The sequence below is a fragment of the Clarias gariepinus genome, chromosome 2 (genome assembly GCF_024256425.1).
Source record: "Clarias gariepinus isolate MV-2021 ecotype Netherlands chromosome 2, CGAR_prim_01v2, whole genome shotgun sequence".
NCBI lineage: Eukaryota > Metazoa > Chordata > Actinopteri > Siluriformes > Clariidae > Clarias > Clarias gariepinus.
Window position 1 is genome coordinate 19,146,896 of NC_071101.1, and position 19,050 is coordinate 19,165,945.

At 38.0% G+C, this 19,050-nt stretch overlaps 1 protein-coding gene across 2 annotated transcripts; it reads left to right on the plus strand.

The window, feature by feature from the left end:
- The first annotated feature begins 4,378 nt into the window (after positions 1–4,378).
- On the plus strand, positions 4,379–18,819 carry nap1l4a (nucleosome assembly protein 1-like 4a). Of its 2 annotated transcripts, XM_053489707.1 has the most exons (15): positions 4,379–4,450; positions 6,162–6,214; positions 6,539–6,599; positions 7,071–7,230; positions 7,722–7,805; positions 9,189–9,320; positions 10,601–10,672; positions 10,788–10,927; positions 12,702–12,847; positions 14,320–14,336; positions 14,745–14,864; positions 15,157–15,192; positions 15,273–15,323; positions 17,156–17,188; positions 17,456–18,819. In XM_053489707.1, exons 2-14 carry the CDS (start codon positions 6,178–6,180, stop codon positions 17,159–17,161), a joined length of 1,062 nt encoding a protein of 353 aa, XP_053345682.1. In that variant the 5' UTR covers positions 4,379–4,450; positions 6,162–6,177; the 3' UTR covers positions 17,162–17,188; positions 17,456–18,819. The 2 variants fall into 2 exon arrangements, with proteins under 2 accessions (XP_053345682.1, XP_053345674.1); XM_053489699.1 differs by lacking the exon at positions 17,156–17,188.
- The last annotated feature ends 231 nt before the right edge of the window (positions 18,820–19,050 follow it).

Below are 19,050 nucleotides of genomic sequence, written 5' to 3' on the forward strand. Positions count from 1 at the left end.
GCTGATGAATGAAAGTAGAGTATAACAGACGCAGTGAGGGACCGCCCACTCTCCTACGTCACATACTTTCCCTACAGTGCAGAATTCAATAATATATGAACCTTCTTGGAAGACTAATATGATGTTTTGGTAACAATAGTGTTTACTATACACATGGGTCATTAGAAATACCTATTTTATAATAATATCTACTGTATCGAGAGGAAGGATAAGAATGAGTGGGTAGGAATAAGAGAATGTGTGAGAGAAAGTCCAGGAAAGAGAAGAGGTAGATAGGGTGAGAGGATAGATAGATAGATAGATAGTAGGGCTGGGCAATTAATCGAAAAGGAATCGAAATCGACATTCAGAACCTATAATCGATAAAGAATAATTCCAGGTCGATTATTTTGATTACTTTCCCTGTTTAACATTAATGTTTAATAAATAATCATAGATAGTAGATAGTGTGTGTTTCCTTCAATTATTTTAAAATCAAGTAATGCACCCTTTATTCAAAAATCTCTCACTTGTAATATGTAGGCATATTTACTGTACAAAACTTGTCAGTGAACTATAAGGGCAAAAAATATTTTTTTAATATTTTATTTTATTTTATTTTATTTATTTTTTTAAACCACACAGGGCCACCATTTGATGAGATCGCCAACCAGAAGCGGGACACTATTTTTTTTTTTTTTTTTTGTCACAATAAAGATATACTGAATATAATACTATTTTAAATAGTTCTGGAAGCTACTATGTCACACATCAACTGTTATGCTGAACTGCCTGCCACCTAACACACAGTATGAATGCAGATCAATTCCTGCTCTCTGTTTTACCCAAATGAGGATGGGTTCCCTGTTGAGTCTGGTTCCTCTCAAGGTTTCTTCCTACTCTCTAGGAGTTTTTTCTTGCCACTGTCATCCTCGCCGTGCTTGCCAGGGACTATCTGACTATTTTAATTCATACACATTCAGATTCCATACAAACTTAAATATTTTTTTTGATTGTGTAAAGCTGCTTTGCAACAATAACATTTGTTAAAAGCGCTATACAAATAAAACTGAATTGAGCTGAATTAAGCTATGGTGAATGATGCTGGTAGTGTTTCCCCTCCACATTATAAATTAGAGTTTTTTATCTTTAAATTGACTCTTTGTATTGTTTCATGTGATTCAGGAATCATAAGGCTGTATTGTAAAGATTTCAAGTGTAGCAGGAGCACTACTTACATTTTGGTGTGTTTGGTTTTGTGTTGTGTTAATGCTGTATTGTATTTCCTTTATTATTGTTTCATGTGGTGTCCTTTTGGTAGTATTAATACCTCTCATGGTCAGTGTACGACCCTTGCATTGATTAGATGCTCTACCCGAAAAGGGTATTAAACTGTACTTTTCCAATGACCAAAGACGTCACTGGTAATACAAACTTAAATGAAAGTGTGGGAAATGTACTCAAATGACTTGAAAATTATTATACAGCGCAGATTTGCATATACTGAAATCAGTAATATGTTTGGTCATGGGTTGATGATATGATGGTTAATTGTTGCTATGGTTAATTGTTGCTGTTAAATTTTCTATTTTTTATATTGTTACTACTTCATTTTTTGGTCCATCCATGTGCCATCCAGCACACCAGCCGATGGATACTCCCCACCCTCGAGATATATCCGTCATTTCTATGGCAGTTACTTAAGGGGGTCAGGTTGCCAGCTTGGACACAGACCCCTGATTGTCATTCAGACACTACGGGCAATTTGGAAACACCAATTAGCTAACCAGCATGTCTTTGCACTGTGCGAGGAAACTGGAGTACCTGGAGGAAACACAAAGCATGGGGAGAACATGCAAACTCTATGCACACAAACCCAAGGCGGGAATCAAACCCTAGAGGTGCAAGGTGACAATGCTAACCACTTAAACACCATGCCGTAAATATTTTATTACTATTAATAATAGAATATTATTATTATTATTATTATTATTATTATTATTATTATTTAAATAGTTTAAGAATATGGTAACGAAGTGATAATTTTATGTTTGTAATTATAATCTAAAGAGAATCTTTTAAATTTAATAAGTCTTATTTTTAGTTTGTTTAAAAATACCAGTTTGTGTTTTCCACCCATCTTCATGCTCAGTAATGATGTTGCATTGTAAGGAAACAAAACAACTTCTATAAAAAGGAGAAAATAAGAGTGTGTTGTTCTGACCATCCTTTCAGGTTTTCAAGTTTGGGCATGAATAAACTTTACAGAACTTGACAGTGTGGATTGCTTAACTATTGTTCACTTGAAAATATGGATTATACTGTTAGAGAGATTTAAGGTACATAATAATTGAACCATGTTTATCTTTTAGAGCAAAGCTTTAAATGACAATCTATGTGTAAAGACCATAAAAAGCCCTTCAGATGGTGGTGAAAGCTGCCCAATGAAACTCTGGCATTCAGCCATACACCATGGATGGTGTATTTACAAAATAAAAAAACACTGTCTGAAGGGGGGAGAGCCATTATCAAATGTGCCTCTTATTTTAATCATGGACTATTCACCCTTCTCCTACTGAGCAGTCCTGACAGGTACAGAGGCACCCATACAAACAGACTGAAAACCAGCTTTTTCCCTGTAGCTGTTACAGCTGATCATGAAATAATAACTACTGTCACTGCACTGTCCATAATTTAGGCTATAATGCTGTAATTGCACCACCGTATATTCCACCCGTATTTATTTTCTACATACAGTGTTATGTAGACATCCATAGTGTATGTATATTCTCTTAGCATATTATCTTCTTGACATGTCTTCACCTTGGCACTTGCATAGATATACGGCATATTACTACATATATCGTATCTATAATACTAGTTGCACCTGCTGTAACATAAGACACTCACACCACTGCAAGTTTGACCTCTATTTTCATGTTTTTCTACATTTGTTGTTACTGTAAAAATTAAAAATTAAAAAACATGCATGCACTTCTGGTTAGATTCTGACTGAGTTTCTTTGACTGAGTTCACGTAATCTAAACTAATCCAACCCACTCTACTTACTCACTTACTAACTGTCATCAATACCACTTTATCCTGAGCTAGTCAGCTAATTAGGTCTCTTAGCTAGCTGGCTCCGGTAGAGTTATGTTGTTGCATGTATGTAACACCTCCAGGGTGAACATTGTTTCGTTTCACTGTGTACTGAACTGTATTTTGTTGGAATGACAATAAAAGCCTTCATGACTTGACTTGATCCTGTTTACAGGGTCGCAGGGGGCTGGAGCATATCCGAAGACTTAGGGCATGAGGCGGGGTACACCATGGACAGGATGCCAATCCAGGGTACACACACTCACACATTCACATACTACAGGAAATTTCGCAACTCCACTTGGCCTAATCTTCATGTCTTTGACCTGTGGGAGGAGACTGAAGTACCCAGAGGAAACCCATCAAGCATGGAGAGAACATGCAAACTTCATGCACGCAGAGGCGGGAATCAAAACAACACTTTTGAGGTGCAAGGTAACAGTGCTAACCACTAAGTCACTAATCTTCCTTACTCACTCATCGTCTATACCGCTTTATCCTGTATACAGGGTTGCAGGGGGCTGGACAGGGTGCCAATCCATCACAATGCAAACACATACACACTCACTCACTTGCTCACTAATTCACTTGCTCATATACACACTATGTATCCTCTGTATTCCAACTAGGGGGCGGGGAGGCCAAAGATGACCACTGTATTTATTGCGATTTTTACATCTGTGGTAGAATCTCCAGTCAACATTCACACATTCCGGGCAATTAGGGAAAGCTAATTAGGCTAACCTGCATGTCTTTGGACTGTGAGAGAAAACTGGAGTACCCAGAGGAAACCCAACAAGCACGGGGGAACATGCAAACTCCACACAGAGAGGCGGGAATCGAACCAAGGAATTAAACCTGCCCCCTGGAGGTGCAAGGTGACGGTGCTACCACTAAGCCTGAATCTACAGCTTAACAACAACACTTCTGGTTCCAAAAGCACAAAAGGTGTCCACTTGAGAGTACAACCTCAGCATAACTGTTTACCACAAAAAAAAACTTTGCAAAGTGCCTGGATCATGCACTATGAAAACCAAATTATCCAATTACGTTCACTTTTAATTTCCTAATTCTTTCCGAATCCCAACTTGTCCCGTTTCGTATATATAACTCATGCCCTGTTCAGGATAAGGGTGTGGGAGTAATTATCTCATGCCTAAAGGAGTGTACTTTTAAAGAGAGTAGGGCGCTGTTGGTGACTCGGACACGCCCACGACCAATGACGCTCAGCGGCTAGGAAGCTCGTCGCTGATTTGCTGTCTCCCGGAGAGCGTGATGACTGCTCGTCCAATCAGAGAGCGGGATGTTTTGAGGCCAGTTTTTTTGCACCTTCTCAGTTTGTTAGGAGCGTGAGGACGGCCTGAAGCCTGAGGTAAGTCAAATGCTATCATTTATTAGCCTGTACGTATTTGAGCCTTAATAAATTGCATATATAAATAGCTGTTGTTTAGAGTGTGAAGCTGTTTGGGTGCATGGTGGAGAAAGAGAGAGAAAGAGAGAGCAGTCTGCCTTTCACACGCTGTCACACAATCAGGCGGCGTGTGTGTGCTCCATGTGGGACTTTCTCCCACATGGAGACTCTCCCTCCCTCCCTTTCTCTCTCCCTCTCTCTCACGGGCTTTAACTGCAATACAAGCATGAGTGAGATGCTGAAATAACTTCACTCTTCAGAAAAACTTTTCCTTCATATCCTAAGTGAATAACCCGAGGACAGGTCCTTAAATAAATGACTGGACACTGCTCAGTCATCATCTTCGCCATGTTGTGAGATTGCTTAATTGCGTTTATTATTAATCACTTGTTGTATTTGTGTAGTTAGTGGTCTGATCAGTGAGTCGGGCCTGGTGCTGTCCGTTGTGCTAAATGACAGACGGTTGAATCCCACGTGTTGGAAAAGTAGCATGCGGGTTTGATTGACAGCTCCTTTTGGTCCTGTTGGTCAGTCAAATGACACAGAGCAAATGATTCTGCTATTATTATTATTATTGTTGTTGTTGTTGTTGTTATTACTTTAAATGTAAAATCCTTTTTTGGATAATTTACTGTTCCATTCAAAAGTTTGTGATCAGTACCGTATGTGTGTTCATTATTTATAGGTGCACTGTTCTTTTACTTGTGCAGTTGTTGTATAGCATCCATAGCAAAAGTGTGATATTACTACTGTAGTATATTAGTAGTAAAATGATCATGCATACGACATGTGTCATTAAGGGCATTGGTGGCTCAGTGGTCGGTCTCCTGCCTGCCATGTGAAAGGCCTGTGTTCAATTCCCACCCAGTGCCCAAACCCCAGCCCTGACTGGATGCAGTGCCGGTCCCAGGCCCGGATAAATTGGTAAAGTTGTGTCAGGAAGGACATCAAGCGTAAAAACCAGTGCCAAGTTTTGTGAGGATCGTATGGTCCGCTGTGGCAACCCCTCGATAAGGGAGCACTTGAAAGACCAACTATTATACCAACAACTATATTTGTCCTTTAATAACGTTTTAAGTGGATGTTCGCTTGCAGGTAGTGCTACAATATAATCGTTTTTATTTTATCTTAACCGAACCTGTGACGCACAAAATCAAAAAGCATATAAATCTGCAACTCTGGCATACCTGAGTTACTTGTTACATTGAGCCTTAATCCTATTAAGTAACATATTCTGATCTGTTTACCAGTAATGCATTTGAGTATAATTATTAGGTTGTGCCCAGGCATTCTCTCAGCTCTACAAACTTCTCCCTGCAATTAGAATAGACTTCCTATTTGTTATTTTTTCCATGTACTAACAAGTAAGCCACGTTTCATATTAGAAAGTGAAGTACCTTTCCCAGATGAACCTGTCGAGATGCTGATAAACCTGCTGAACTAGTAGATAAGTAGGCTTCCGTATCATGGTGTCGGGATTCACACCTGGGTGTGGGAACACAGGCCTTTGCCCTCTCACATTTATGCTGCTGCAAGTACGAAAAAGAAAGGAACATGTTTTTTTTTTTTTTAAACGACTTTTATCAGCATGGATCATTTCGGCTCTGTTTTAAGTTAAAACGAATTGAAGACAAGGTTCTAAACATAACCTTGCTTATTGCTTTTCCTACAGCTGAAAGGCATCTGTGATGGAGGCAAGGAAAAATGAAAAGAATGAAGCCAAAGGTATGCTGATGGTTTTAATTGTGTCATTGGCATCTTTCTCCCCTGTCATATAACTGGCAGGTTGGCATGTAATGCACGTCATGTGCATTTTTAAATGTACTTATTCAACACATTATACATATTTGTGTGTTCTTCTCACATATCGTATATTATAGGTATACAATAATGCTAGTTTACAAATAATGTATTTTATGGTAAGGATGTGAAAATTGTAGCTTTTGAAATGTGTTAAAATTTCTGATTATCCTTTATTTTGAATTTAAGTTTAGGGGCAGTACTTGCAAAAAAAAAAAAAAAAAGCTAACTATTTTTTTCACTCCACAGGTAAGGGAGGAAGCAAAGGCTCACAGGGTGACAGACCAGAAATCATCCCTCAAGTAGAAAGGTATGAGCTATGTGATGCAATTCAGAAGATTCAAGTGTCTGTATTTCCTGATTTAAATAATGTATTTTTTTTTTTTTTGCATGTGTCACACTTTTTGTCAAAGCAAATTTTTATATTACACAAAGATAACCCAGATAAATACAAATTGCAGGTTTAAATAATAATTGCATTTAATAAGATCTTATTAAATGCAATTATTAAATGCAATTATTATTTAAAACTGCATTTTGTATTTATCTGGGTTATCTTTGTGTAATATAAAAATTTGCTTTGACAAAAAGTGTGACACTTGCAAAATAAAAAAAAAATGGGTGAATGACACTGCCTTGTTTTGGGAGGTTTTTTTTGTTTTGTTTTTTTAGATTGTTTTTCATAGCTTTGCATAATGTTTGCTGTAACATGATTACCATCGTATTCACTGTTCATCCAGACATCTATACTATTGCACATAAAATCCTTTGTTTTCTGCAGGTTACAGAATGTCAGTGCCCTGCCCAAAGCCGTCAAGAGAAGAGTGTATGCTCTGAAAAGACTGCAAGTCCAGAGTGCTCATATAGAGGCCAAGTTCTATGAGGAAGTCCACGAGCTTGAGAGGAAATACGCTGGCCTTTATCAGCCCATCTTTGACAAGGTTAACAATTCTTTCTATTATATTCTCTGGTAACTGATGTAAAATCAACATATATCATCACAAACTTCATTAGATGCACAGTATATGATAAACAGGGTGCACTGTTGCATATGTAATCTATGGCCATTGGCATATTATTGGCAAGAAATGCAGACGGTGCATCTTGTTTCATGAGCACACACAACAGTTGCAGCTCAGGCTTGTATCGGTGGCTTGTGAGCTCACTGTCCCAGTGCTAAATTCATCTCCCATCAAAACGAGTAGCCAACAAATCTTGCCCATGTCTGGCTGTTTCCAAGGCTGGGGACAGTATAATAACATTTGTTGTTAGTCTTTCAGCTGCTCCCGGCAAGGGGTTGCCACAGCGGATAATAACATTTATTCTAAAAAAAATCTTATTTTAAATATTATTACATCAGTATTAAGTCAGTGTGGATTTCAATAAACCTGCTGTATACAAGTGCCTGAACTAATCTACTGTGTGCTTTCAGAGGCGGGCAGTGGTGTCTGGAGCTGTGGAGCCCACGGATGAGGAATGTGAGTGGCACAGTGAAGGCGAGGAGGAAGAGCTTTCTGTGAGTACCTTCTTATGACATCATTTATGGCATATTGGTAACATTTGCCATCTTGGCAGAAGTCTCTATTTATTATAAAGAAAGACTTTTGAAGAGGTATTAGATTACTCAGTTTGGTGTAACACTTGTATTTTTAAATTGAGATGTTTTATTCTGGAATTCTACATCTGCATTTAGACAGCAATAATATAAAACTCTCTTTCACTATTCCTCATTATTGGTGGTGAACAGTGGTCATTGATGTCCCATGACCTCTAGTACAGTATAAGTTTACAGAAAGAAGCAACAAACATTGGACGGTTATTACATAAATTGCTTTTATGCAATGAATAATGTATTATTTATTACCAAACTATCACGTGAATATAATGATTAGAACAACATGTGGTGCTTTTAATTTGTGAGTGGTGTGGTCCAATTGTTCAAGTGGCCTTTAAATGACTCCTGGCAGAAAAACAAAAATTACCTTACATTACTTTTTCATACCTGCTAATATTAGGCATTAGAGAAATCGATTCCGCTATGTATATGCACACTGACTCCAAAATAATTTTTTATAATATGTAATGTATATTCATTTGAATTTAAGGTGGAAAAATGTTGCAGTTTCTCTACAGCTCTACAGGTGGTGCACTTTAAACTAGTCATACACTGGGAGGCATCAATTTATTTACCAAGTTAATTTAGAATTATAACAAAATCTGAAAAGAATTGAATCGGGATATTCATAAAATTGGAAGACATACAGAATCTCATAATTCCACATAAGGAATTAGCATCTGTGTATCGTGATGAGATATTTAGTGATCCCTTCCTTAGTACGCATGCACAGGTACAGTATCCACACTACATTCACAATGTTGTACATGACAATTTCATACTTTTTCCCCCTACTCTAAAAAAAAGTTTTGCATGTAAGTTAATTAGCGTGGCACCGTAGCTCTCTTATGTACACCTTCAAATTATGTTTTTACCGTAACAAAAGGGGTGACTTCTTGTGGGACTATTTAGCATTACCATATACCAACAGTACTAAGCACCACAGTACTATTCCGTATCAGATATACAGCAGCTCTTTTGGGAGAACATACAGTACTATCATAGGAATTATTTTTGCTCAGAATGCAATTTATTAGTGTAGAAATGTAGCTGTGGTACAAAGTGCAGAGAAGTGATAATACATTAACATCCATTATGTCTTTTAATACATGCGTTCGAGGCTACCTCACTGATTTAAGATAAGAAATGTAAATATGCCCGCTAATGAAATATAATTGCATTTTGGTTTCTTTTTTTTATTTGTCTGGTAGTCAATCATTATTATTTGTTGTGATTGTTATTAGAAGTACCTATTCATTTGCTGATGTGTTTTTGCTCTGCCAGGAGGATATGAAAAAGAAGGCTGCTCTGGAAGAGAAAAAAGACGATCCAGCCACTGCTGAAGACGCTAAAGGCATCCCAGAGTTCTGGCTTACCATCTTCAAACATGTGGACATGCTGGGGGAAATGCTGCAGGTAAAACATCTCCTCTCATAAACAGACTCATAAACAAAGCCGTTAAGGTTGATTCCTAAACAGGGTGACGCACTCTGGCACTATGTTGATTTTTCCATGGCAGATGAAATAGGAAACCCACAACACTGAAGGTTAACGCTTGGGTTTACACAGACATGTCTAGATGTAGTTCTAACAGAAAAAGCATTTAGAAAAAGGTAAGTTTTTTTTATATGATGCGTCAAATGTCATGTCATGTCATAGCCATGTTTCAGAGTACAGGATGTCTTCTTATTTGCTTGATGTGTTATTTAAGTTGTGTAAATTACCTTTTTAAGTGCTAGGGATACAGCTCTAAAACGTGCATTTATTTATGTGAACTGGAACAGCCCAGTGTTGCAACCGATGCAAATAAGCAAACCAGCCAGAGCTAGAGGTCCTCAGGAAGAGTATGCAAAGGTATTTGAAAAGTCAGTTTAAATATTTTCTCCCTTGAGACCCAGTGTACATCCATGGACTATTTAAAGACTCAAGTGGAAAAATCTGCATGCCACTTTATTTACATCCAAATATAATTTTCTACCATGTTTATCCACTGAAGCAAATCTTTAGCTTCAAAGGTCTTGCATTGACTTGACTTGACTTACTTAACACACCGCAGTTCACCAGCGTGTCCTTAAGGCATTCATGGGATAAATTTGGCCTGTCCAAATGCCCTGAATTTGACACGTTGGTTGTAGAGCTTGGCTCCAACTTTTCTTTTTCTGGTTTGCAGTTTAATCTGAGTGCTCATATCAGTGTTTGATCAGGTGTGTTGGACTAATGCTGAAACTCTGCAGCGCAGTTCGTCCTTCATGATCAGGGTCAGCAGCTAGGGTGTTCACAGTTAAACTGAGAAGTTGTACATAAACAACAGACGGAGGCATTTTTTTATTCTGAACTCAAACATTGTTCACCTGACCCATTTATAGGATGCTTTAAGAAAATTTTGGGAGAAGTAGGTAATGTTACTTCCTCTTAGCTCCACAAACTCAGGTTTGATCCTGAGCTTGAGTTATCATCTGTGGAGTTTTGCAACTTTCCATATGGGTTTCCTTTAACTTTCTAAAACATGCGTGTAGGTGGTAAAGGAGCATTTGAACGTGTGTGTGTGTGTGTGTGAATGCATAGTGTCGTGTGATATCCTGAATGAGCTGCCAGTCTATATTGGGATCCCTGGGATCCATTGTGACTTCAGCTAAGACAAAGTCTCATCAGATGACCACATGGTCAGCTTTTTACATTTTCTGTTCCCTTTTCAGGAGCATGATGAGCCCATCCTAAAACACTTACAGGACATCACAGTGAAATTCTCTGCACCAGGAGAGCCAATGGTCTGTACTACATGATCATGATCCTCTTTTTTTTTTTTTTTTTTATACTTATAATTTGAATTCTAAAGGTTTGATTCTGTTACTTAAACTTTTTTTATTTTCTGTCCTAAACCAGACCTTCACTTTGGAGTTTCATTTCGAGCCCAACAGCTACTTCAGCAATACAATCCTCACTAAAACATACAAAATGAAATCGGAGCCAGATTCAGCAGACCCTTTCTCATTTGAGGGGCCAGAGATAGTGGACTGTGAGGGGTAAGAAACAGTCACATGACACGCGCACTGTTTAGACACTTTAAGATCTTTGACTTTCATCACAAACATGAGGCGAGGTCTGCGCAAAAAGGGTAGTTTTATAAGAAATGAATTGGAAAAGGAAAGGAAGAAGGAAGAGGGGTAGTAAGGGTGTGCATTGGCTGATCCAGGCAGTGCCCAGCTGGCATAAGGGCACTCAGCTTGTGAGCATTGACAGCAACAAAGTGGCTGAGTGCGTCTGTGTGGGCAGCGGCTCCTGCCGTCCTCTCGACGCAGCTTTACAATCTGTCATCCATTGGCGTTACCTTAGGTGGAATCTTCTTGACATCCATCATCTGGGCGACTTTTCCAGCTGGGAAGGGGGACCTTAGCGGCGATTGCAACAGCCTTTACCTTTCCAATGGCAGGATCACACAGGCTGACACTTGGTAGATGTGAAGCGTGCTGCGGCGGCTCATGCAGGCCTTTTCTCTGCTTTTTTTTTTTCCCCCAACCATTTTTGATCTAGAGGTGTACCATACTTTATTGTGCCCTCTTGGAATTTTCAGGCAGTGGAATGTTTATTATTGAATTGGTCATTTATGGTTTGTGGTAGTGTTACTCCCTTTTAGCGCCACAGTCTCTGGTTTGATCCTGAGCTTGGGTCATCATCTGTGGTGTTTTGCAACTTAATCCAACTTAATCCATCCATTTTTGTAGCTATCCATTGGCACACCCTTCGCTTAACAGCGAACATGTTTTTTTTTTTTTGACTGGTTCACGAAAGCTTGCCCTTGGCACAGATAAAAGTGCAGCAACAGCATGCACAGTCCTCTGGACACTCTTTCCCCTGCGGTGATCAAACGGCGGTGTTCCATTTACTCGTCTTTGAAGTCCTCGGGGTGCGTGGCATCGCCCCGTCTGCATGCCGCCCTCACCTTTAGCGGTAGGCTCTAACTTTTAACTCTCACCGCTATAACTCTAGCCGGAGCTACCTGTCTCGCCTTTATTATGTGCCGGGAGGCTGAGAACCATTCATTTATCTTTCTCCAGCCGTGCACAATCTAGTGGACACATGCCTGTCACAAGTTCACATTGTGAAAACACATTGATATATACAGGTAAAGAAAGATGACCTGCTATTTTTCATAATTTCAATTACATACAGTACTGTAAAAAAATCTTGAGCCCCTTTCATTTCTTCATATTTTAAGAGACTAGTTCTCCAGGTTTCCTAAAGGACTTTACTGACTATCAGTTTCAGTCCATTTTCCTGTACCTGAGCAGTTTCAGAGGAATGTTTTGGGTTTTTTAAGCTCCACAGTGACACATTGTGAACTATTCAGATGTAAAAGAAAGTATGTAACTTATGGCATAAATCAGTGAGAAACAGGTGCAGATGATGACAAATGATCAGGCCATTGACTGGTACACTGATGAGGCTGAATGCTGACTGGTTAGAACAGATGAGAGGGGAAATTAAGTTGCTGCTGAGGACTTTTACATGCTGTTGGTGTTTCAGCTTTTCTCACAAGCATCCCACCTACACAACGTTTTGGCTTTCTGATGCAAACCGCCCATTTTATCCGGGCTTGGGACTGGCACTGCATTTCTTGAGGCACTTTGCAGCCTCATGCAAAAAAACATTTGTTCCCATTTCTGTCATTTAATTTACATAATTTAAATAAATATATAATATGAGGAAATAAGAGGTGGCTAAAGGCTTTTGCACAGTAATGTAGATTACAATTTGTAAACGAAGAAGGCGAAATTCTTACTTGATTTTTTTATTTAGCTGCAAGATAGACTGGCAGAAAGGCAAGGATGTAACTGTGAAAACGATCAAGAAAAAGCAGAAGCACAAAGGTAGAGGAACAGTGAGGACCATCACCAAGGACATACCGCAGGATTCCTTCTTTAATTTCTTTAACCCTGCCAAAGGTAAGATTATTCTACATGGGAAGAGTTTGTCTTTCAGGCTATTCAGGTTGTTTCTGTGAATATGTCCATTGTGTTCATGACTCTTATTTACAGCAGGTGGCAGCACACATCCATATGAGATTTAGTTTTAGCTGCATCATTGATGTAGATGGTCTTTGTTTGCTATGTTTACAGATACAGCACTTTAAATCATTTGCAAAATAAATGTAATTGACTCCTCTTCTCCGTTATTAGTTATATTCATTATATAAATGAATAAAATAAATATTAAGGCGATTTTTGGAGTGCTAGAGCGTTTTGATTGACATTTCCACTGAATGGGACATGAAGTGCTATTACTGTAAATATTCAGTTATTAAATAATAAATCAATTTCCCCCTCAACCAGTAATGAATCTTATCTTTTTGTGCCTTTTTTAAAATGACTTTAAAAGCGAAGAGTTGTGTGTAAGTTATTAGGAGTCTGAACAAGAATGTATCTTTGTTACAGTAATTATTACCCCAAGCTATATTTTAGTCTTGCAAATAACCAGACAGTAGATCTAAGAGACTGCTTGCCAAACATGGAAAATCAGTTGATTTGCTTGTGGCATTTTGAACATTTGCTTTTTTTTTTTTTTTTTTTAATTGCTTTAACTGTGTGGGATGTGATATTTCTTAGTCGATAGAATACATTTAGGTTTATTTATTGAAAATAATATCTGTCTATCATCATGCATGGCAAAAATGGCACAGATACATAGATCATGTAGTCCAGAAATCTAAAGAGGAAAATAAAATCCTTCAGATTAGCAAGGGCAAAAGAAAACCTGATGGAATTTGCTTGTTACGAGAGGGTGAACGATTAATAATTCATTTGCTGAGCTTTTATTTTAGGACTGGGTAGTCAGGTGTGCAGTCATGTGATTACCCTCACCCCCTCACCGGTTATCACTGGATTAGTATAGTCATTTATTACTAGCATATAACATCCATACCTGGTGTAATTAGTGAGAAGAAAAGCACAACCCGCTTCTTTCTGTGCCACCTTTTTTCAACTCGGCTGTCTGGCGTCATTTGAATTTACTTGTCCCGTCACTTCCTGAGTGCCATCGGCATGTGAAAGAATGCAGTGCTACCTGTATAAGAAAAGTTTGACACTTCTGTTGAAAGCAACAGGAAGTGTGTGTTGACTGTTGGCGTGTGTGTGTGTGTGGGGGGTGATTTCCATTGAATCCTTCATAGGTGTGGCATTTGCCCTTAATTGACAGTAAAGCATGAACAGTCACTATACCAGAAACTAACAGACTCATTGATGTAATTTTCTCCTTTATGAGTGCAGTTAGAGGACTGTAAATTAAAACATTTATATATTTCTTTTATTTATTTCTTTTATTTTTCTTTCACAAGCCATTTCCTTAGAGCAGATTAACATAAAAATGTAGATTTAACTTAATACAGGTCTTAATACATGTTTTCTCTTGTTTCTTCCAGCATCTCCAGATGGAATGGTGAGTTGGCCCTGAAGTTGTCCTGGTCGAGTGTTCATCCTACACTGTTTGTAAACATTTTGGAGATTAGCTCAGCAGACTAACCAAGCGTTGTGCAATCATTCCCGCAAAGACTCTTTTAATTGCGTCTTTTCGTCCCACAGTCAAGTCAAGCTCTCTCAACATGTGCAGCCCTTGCATTCCAACAAATTAAACGAAATTTTGTGCGTCACTGCAGTTTTCCTGTTAACACTTCCTGTAGTGAGTAAATAAGCCGAGGTTTATTCAAGTTTGACTGACCAAATTCCACCAGTTGGACTTTTTAAATATTAAAGTCTTGTGCTCAGGTTTAGTCATTTTAGTAGTTTTTTTTTCTAATTATTAGTTTGGTGATTAGTTCAGATGTCTTTTTTTTTATGTTCGTTTCAGGATGAGGACCTGGACTTCACTCTTGCCACAGATTTCGAGATTGGTCATTTTTTTAGAGAGCGGATCATCCCCAGGGCAGTGCTGTATTTCACAGGAGAGGCTTTGGAGGATGACGAAAGTGTACGTCAACAGTTTGTAGTCATCTTCTGTCATCATATGTTGTATTTTCTTTCTCGCAGACTTATACCCAGTATATTGGAGACGAAATGAAATACTAAACATACAGAACGAGTCAAAAGTTTGGACACACCAGTTTAAAAAAAAATTTTCCCTACATTTTAAAACAATACTGAAGAGAGAAAAAATAACCCATGGATTTATATAATTAAGTAAAAACAAATGACAAAAAACAAATATTCATGAACCTGCCTTGTCCTTTTTTTTTTTTTTTTTTTGTATGTTTTTGGTGCAGTTTGAAGAGGAGGATGTTGAAGAAGATGAAGAGGAGGTTAGTTATATAATTGTGCGTTAAATATATACACTGAATATGATCTGTAACTACAGTTTGAGTTTTTTTCTGTGTATTAGGACCTTGACGAAGAGGGTGAAGAGGAAGAGGATGGCAAAATCGACACCACAGTTAGTGTTTAGATCTGTGTTTTACTGAATGATTTAATTTGCTCTTTGCATATGCACTTAACGATGAGCTCTTCAGAATGATACTGTCTCAAGCAACACTGATCACTGTAAGGCTGGGCTGTTCAACAGAGCTGAAAAGAAAGAAGCAGAGAACTAATCGAAAGCTCTGATTTACACAACTCGAGGCTGTGATCCAAACAGATCGCGCTGCCGTCATTTAATTTGCCACATGTCAATGAACTGTAACACTGCACCATTTCCATATTATAATGGAAAAACGCACCACTGGGTTTCATTCATCAGTTACAGGAGATAAACAGCTCTGAGACTTAATGGATCTCAACCCCCCCATTCCCTCAGTGAGCCACAAGGACTTCTAAGCTGTGCTTGTCATGCAAAATTTATTTTACATAAGGCACAAAGCCAAATATGGACTGATGAGAAGAAACAAACTAACATCGGAAAGTTGGCTTTGCGTGTGTGCTGCGTTTTTCTGTCTAGTTGCTATGTTGTACATTTTTTAAAAATTGGATTAAGTTACCACTTGGATAGTAATAAAACCACACGCTTAATCGTTGAGATTCCATACATGGAATGAGTTTCAACTGCCAGCTCTTTGTACAACTGACAATGTTTTGTACCCTAGCTAGATAGCTAGCTTCAATAATCCCAAAGGGAAATATTTATATATATATATATATATATATATATATATATATATATATATATATATATATATATATATATATATATATATATTTTTTTTTTTTTTTTTTTTTTCTTGGTTGCATGACTAGTTGTGCTTTATTTTCCCTAAAATAATCAAGACAACAATACAACAATAAATGTCATAATACATAATAAAAGTATATTTTAAAAAAAATTCCGAATTGCCGTAGTGCAAGGGGTGTTCGAGCCACCGGAGTTCGGAGACTTTTTTGGATACCATCAAGGTAGAAAGTTTCCTCAATACTCCGGAGCCACAATCGGACTAGCCAGTTAACGTATGAAACGCTGTCCTCCCAGGAACTTCTTTAATGGTTCAAACATGTGAAAATGGCTAGGAGCGAGGTCAGTTGGAGGATACGGCGATAACTCCCAGCCGAGTTCCTGTAACATGCAAGTGGTATTTCTGAACCATTGTTTGTACAGTTCTCACAAACAAATGTCTCTTCAGCAAGCAAGTTGGTGACAAGTTATGCTTTCACTTTCAACTCTTGGGTGTTCCTTACAATGATTGTTCTTGGAACAACTGCAGTAGGCTCCGTACAGATTTCTTTAAAATGTTTTATCATTCAGATGTTTTACTGCAGTTAAGAGTCTCATTACTGTTCTGTCCTCGAAGTGTTCTGTAAATGTCAATCAGGTTAATAAGAAATTGTAAAAAAAAAAAAATCCTGATTTGACTTAAATGCCCCTCATACAAGATGAATAAAACACTTTGTGGTGTGCTGTTATAGAAAAACATTATGAACTGTGAAGGGTTTTTTTTTTTTTCTTTTTTTTTTTTCTTGCATATCAGCTATATGGTTTATGGCTCTTTGGGGCTACACAGTGTGGCTCAGATGGAAAGACTGTTTATAAATCCTGTTCTAGTATCTGACCCAGACATGTTCCTTTACATTTCCTGGCAGACTAGTAAGTGTTTGTGCTATGTAAACGTTACTACTTTTACTACTGCTACTTACGTCTCACGTTGAACAGCCCAGCATCCATCTCAGCTAATCTGCTTCTGATTGGTTAATTGGATAATTGGATTGATTGACACTGATTTATGCATGTATAGTGTGTAATCTGATCGTTGTTCCCCTTCCCCTTTGTCCTCATTGCAGGCATGAATCATTTACACTTCCATGCATTCCTAGGTAAGGGGTGCTAGTTCCAGCACGTTGTCCCCTCTATTTCCTCTGACCTTTCATTCGCTTCCTCAAAATAAGCATCATATTAGTATAATTCTCCCACTCTGTTCTTCTTCTGCCGATACGTATTTCTGTTGCGCTTTTTTTTTGTGTGTTTTTTTTTTTTTTTTTTTAGTATCACAGTAATATAATCTCTTGCATTTTGCTCTTCCATTCCATGAGGTTAGTTCATAATGCCTTAACACATTCTGTCTTTGTTTATTCTTTGTATAGAAAAAGGCTCAGCCAGAAGAGTGTAAGCAGCAGTGAGAACAGAGATAGCCCTGAAGTCCCCTGCTGGACCTGCCATATATTCTCTAAACAATGCAATAGACATCCAAACACCATGTAGGAAATGCATGATCATTTATGGTTACGCCAAACAGAGGTTGCCTCTGTACTCAAAATAGAGCATTCAAGAAATATAACGCAACAGTTCTGCACTTCACCCTTTTTTCTTTTTCTTTTTTGATCTAAGGCCTCTTCTGGAAGCTCTTAAGTATTTGACTGGAAGTTTTGAGCAAAGAGGTTATTGTATTTGTTTTCAGTATATTTATCCTTTTTTAGTTCTTTGTCACTGTTCCATAGTTGCATTTTAGTAACATTGCAGCATCCTGAATATATCCCTGATTGTTTTCACACTGTAGGTAACTCACTCAGGGTTTTTTTTTTTTTTTTTCATTATTATTATTTTTTTAAATAATACACCAGTATAGTAGTTCCTGTCGAGCATTAAACTGCTGTTGGGTAACTTGATAGTAAAACATGTCTCTGTTACAGCAGTTATACTTAATTCAGTGTTAATTTTTGGAAGTCCTCATGTCTAGCCTCATTGTAGCTGGATAAAATGGAGTACTGTAAGTGAAAGTAGCTAGGAGTTCCCCATCGAGCCTGAGATCAGTGTCAACAGACCAAAGCAGGCACTTGTGTTGGAGAGCTGCTTTGATACCAGTGGGTACTATTATAAACTATGTATAACACGCTGGTGATCTGTCGATCTCAGCTCTGTTAACCAGAACAAGCATTCATCATGTGCTGATTCTTCTACTTGTTGGTCTTGAGTCACCAAGATATTTTTTTTTCTTTAGGTAATACCTGATTTAGCACTGTTTTTGTATTTTATATTTGCTTTATGACTAATGGTTGCCAATGCATAGTATTTGCTCTGATGGGATTTTTTTCTTCATAATTTGGTTTGATTAGTATCTCGGGTGAAAAGGAGCAATAGGGTGAATGTTAGCCTCATGGCTTTTTTTTTGCACATCATACCCATGTTAGACCTCACAAAAAATAAGATGTGGAAAATACAAAGTGCTGATCACTCACGTTAGACAGCTCTGACGGTAAACAAGAAGCACTTTGTTCTGTATTTTCAAACTGGTTTCTTTTGTGCTGTGATCATTGAATTCATGCATAGAATCTTTTTTTTTTTTTTTATTAGCTCTTGCTTAAGAAGGGGCAGGTCTTAAAGCCACTGCCCAAGTATTAATCATATGCTAGCGATGGCCTTATTGGGATTGTCTTGGGTTTTAATGCAATATTGTTTTCAATTTGTATAAAATAGTCAAGAGTATTATATTAAACATTGTGTAATGTGATACGAGCAGTACTCTGTGTGCTTTACTTTGTGTGTATGTGTTTTAAAATGATGCCCCATCGTCATATCTCCAGTGTCCCATGCTCTGTTAAAAAAAAATTAAAAGACTTGGAATGTCTGCACCCATCACAAGGGTTTCACACTTGAGGTTTTTATGAAGCAGAAATTCCTGCTGCAGTGTAGCATGCTAGGAATCCCAGCACTGATGGCACTGATACAGTGGCCACGAGGG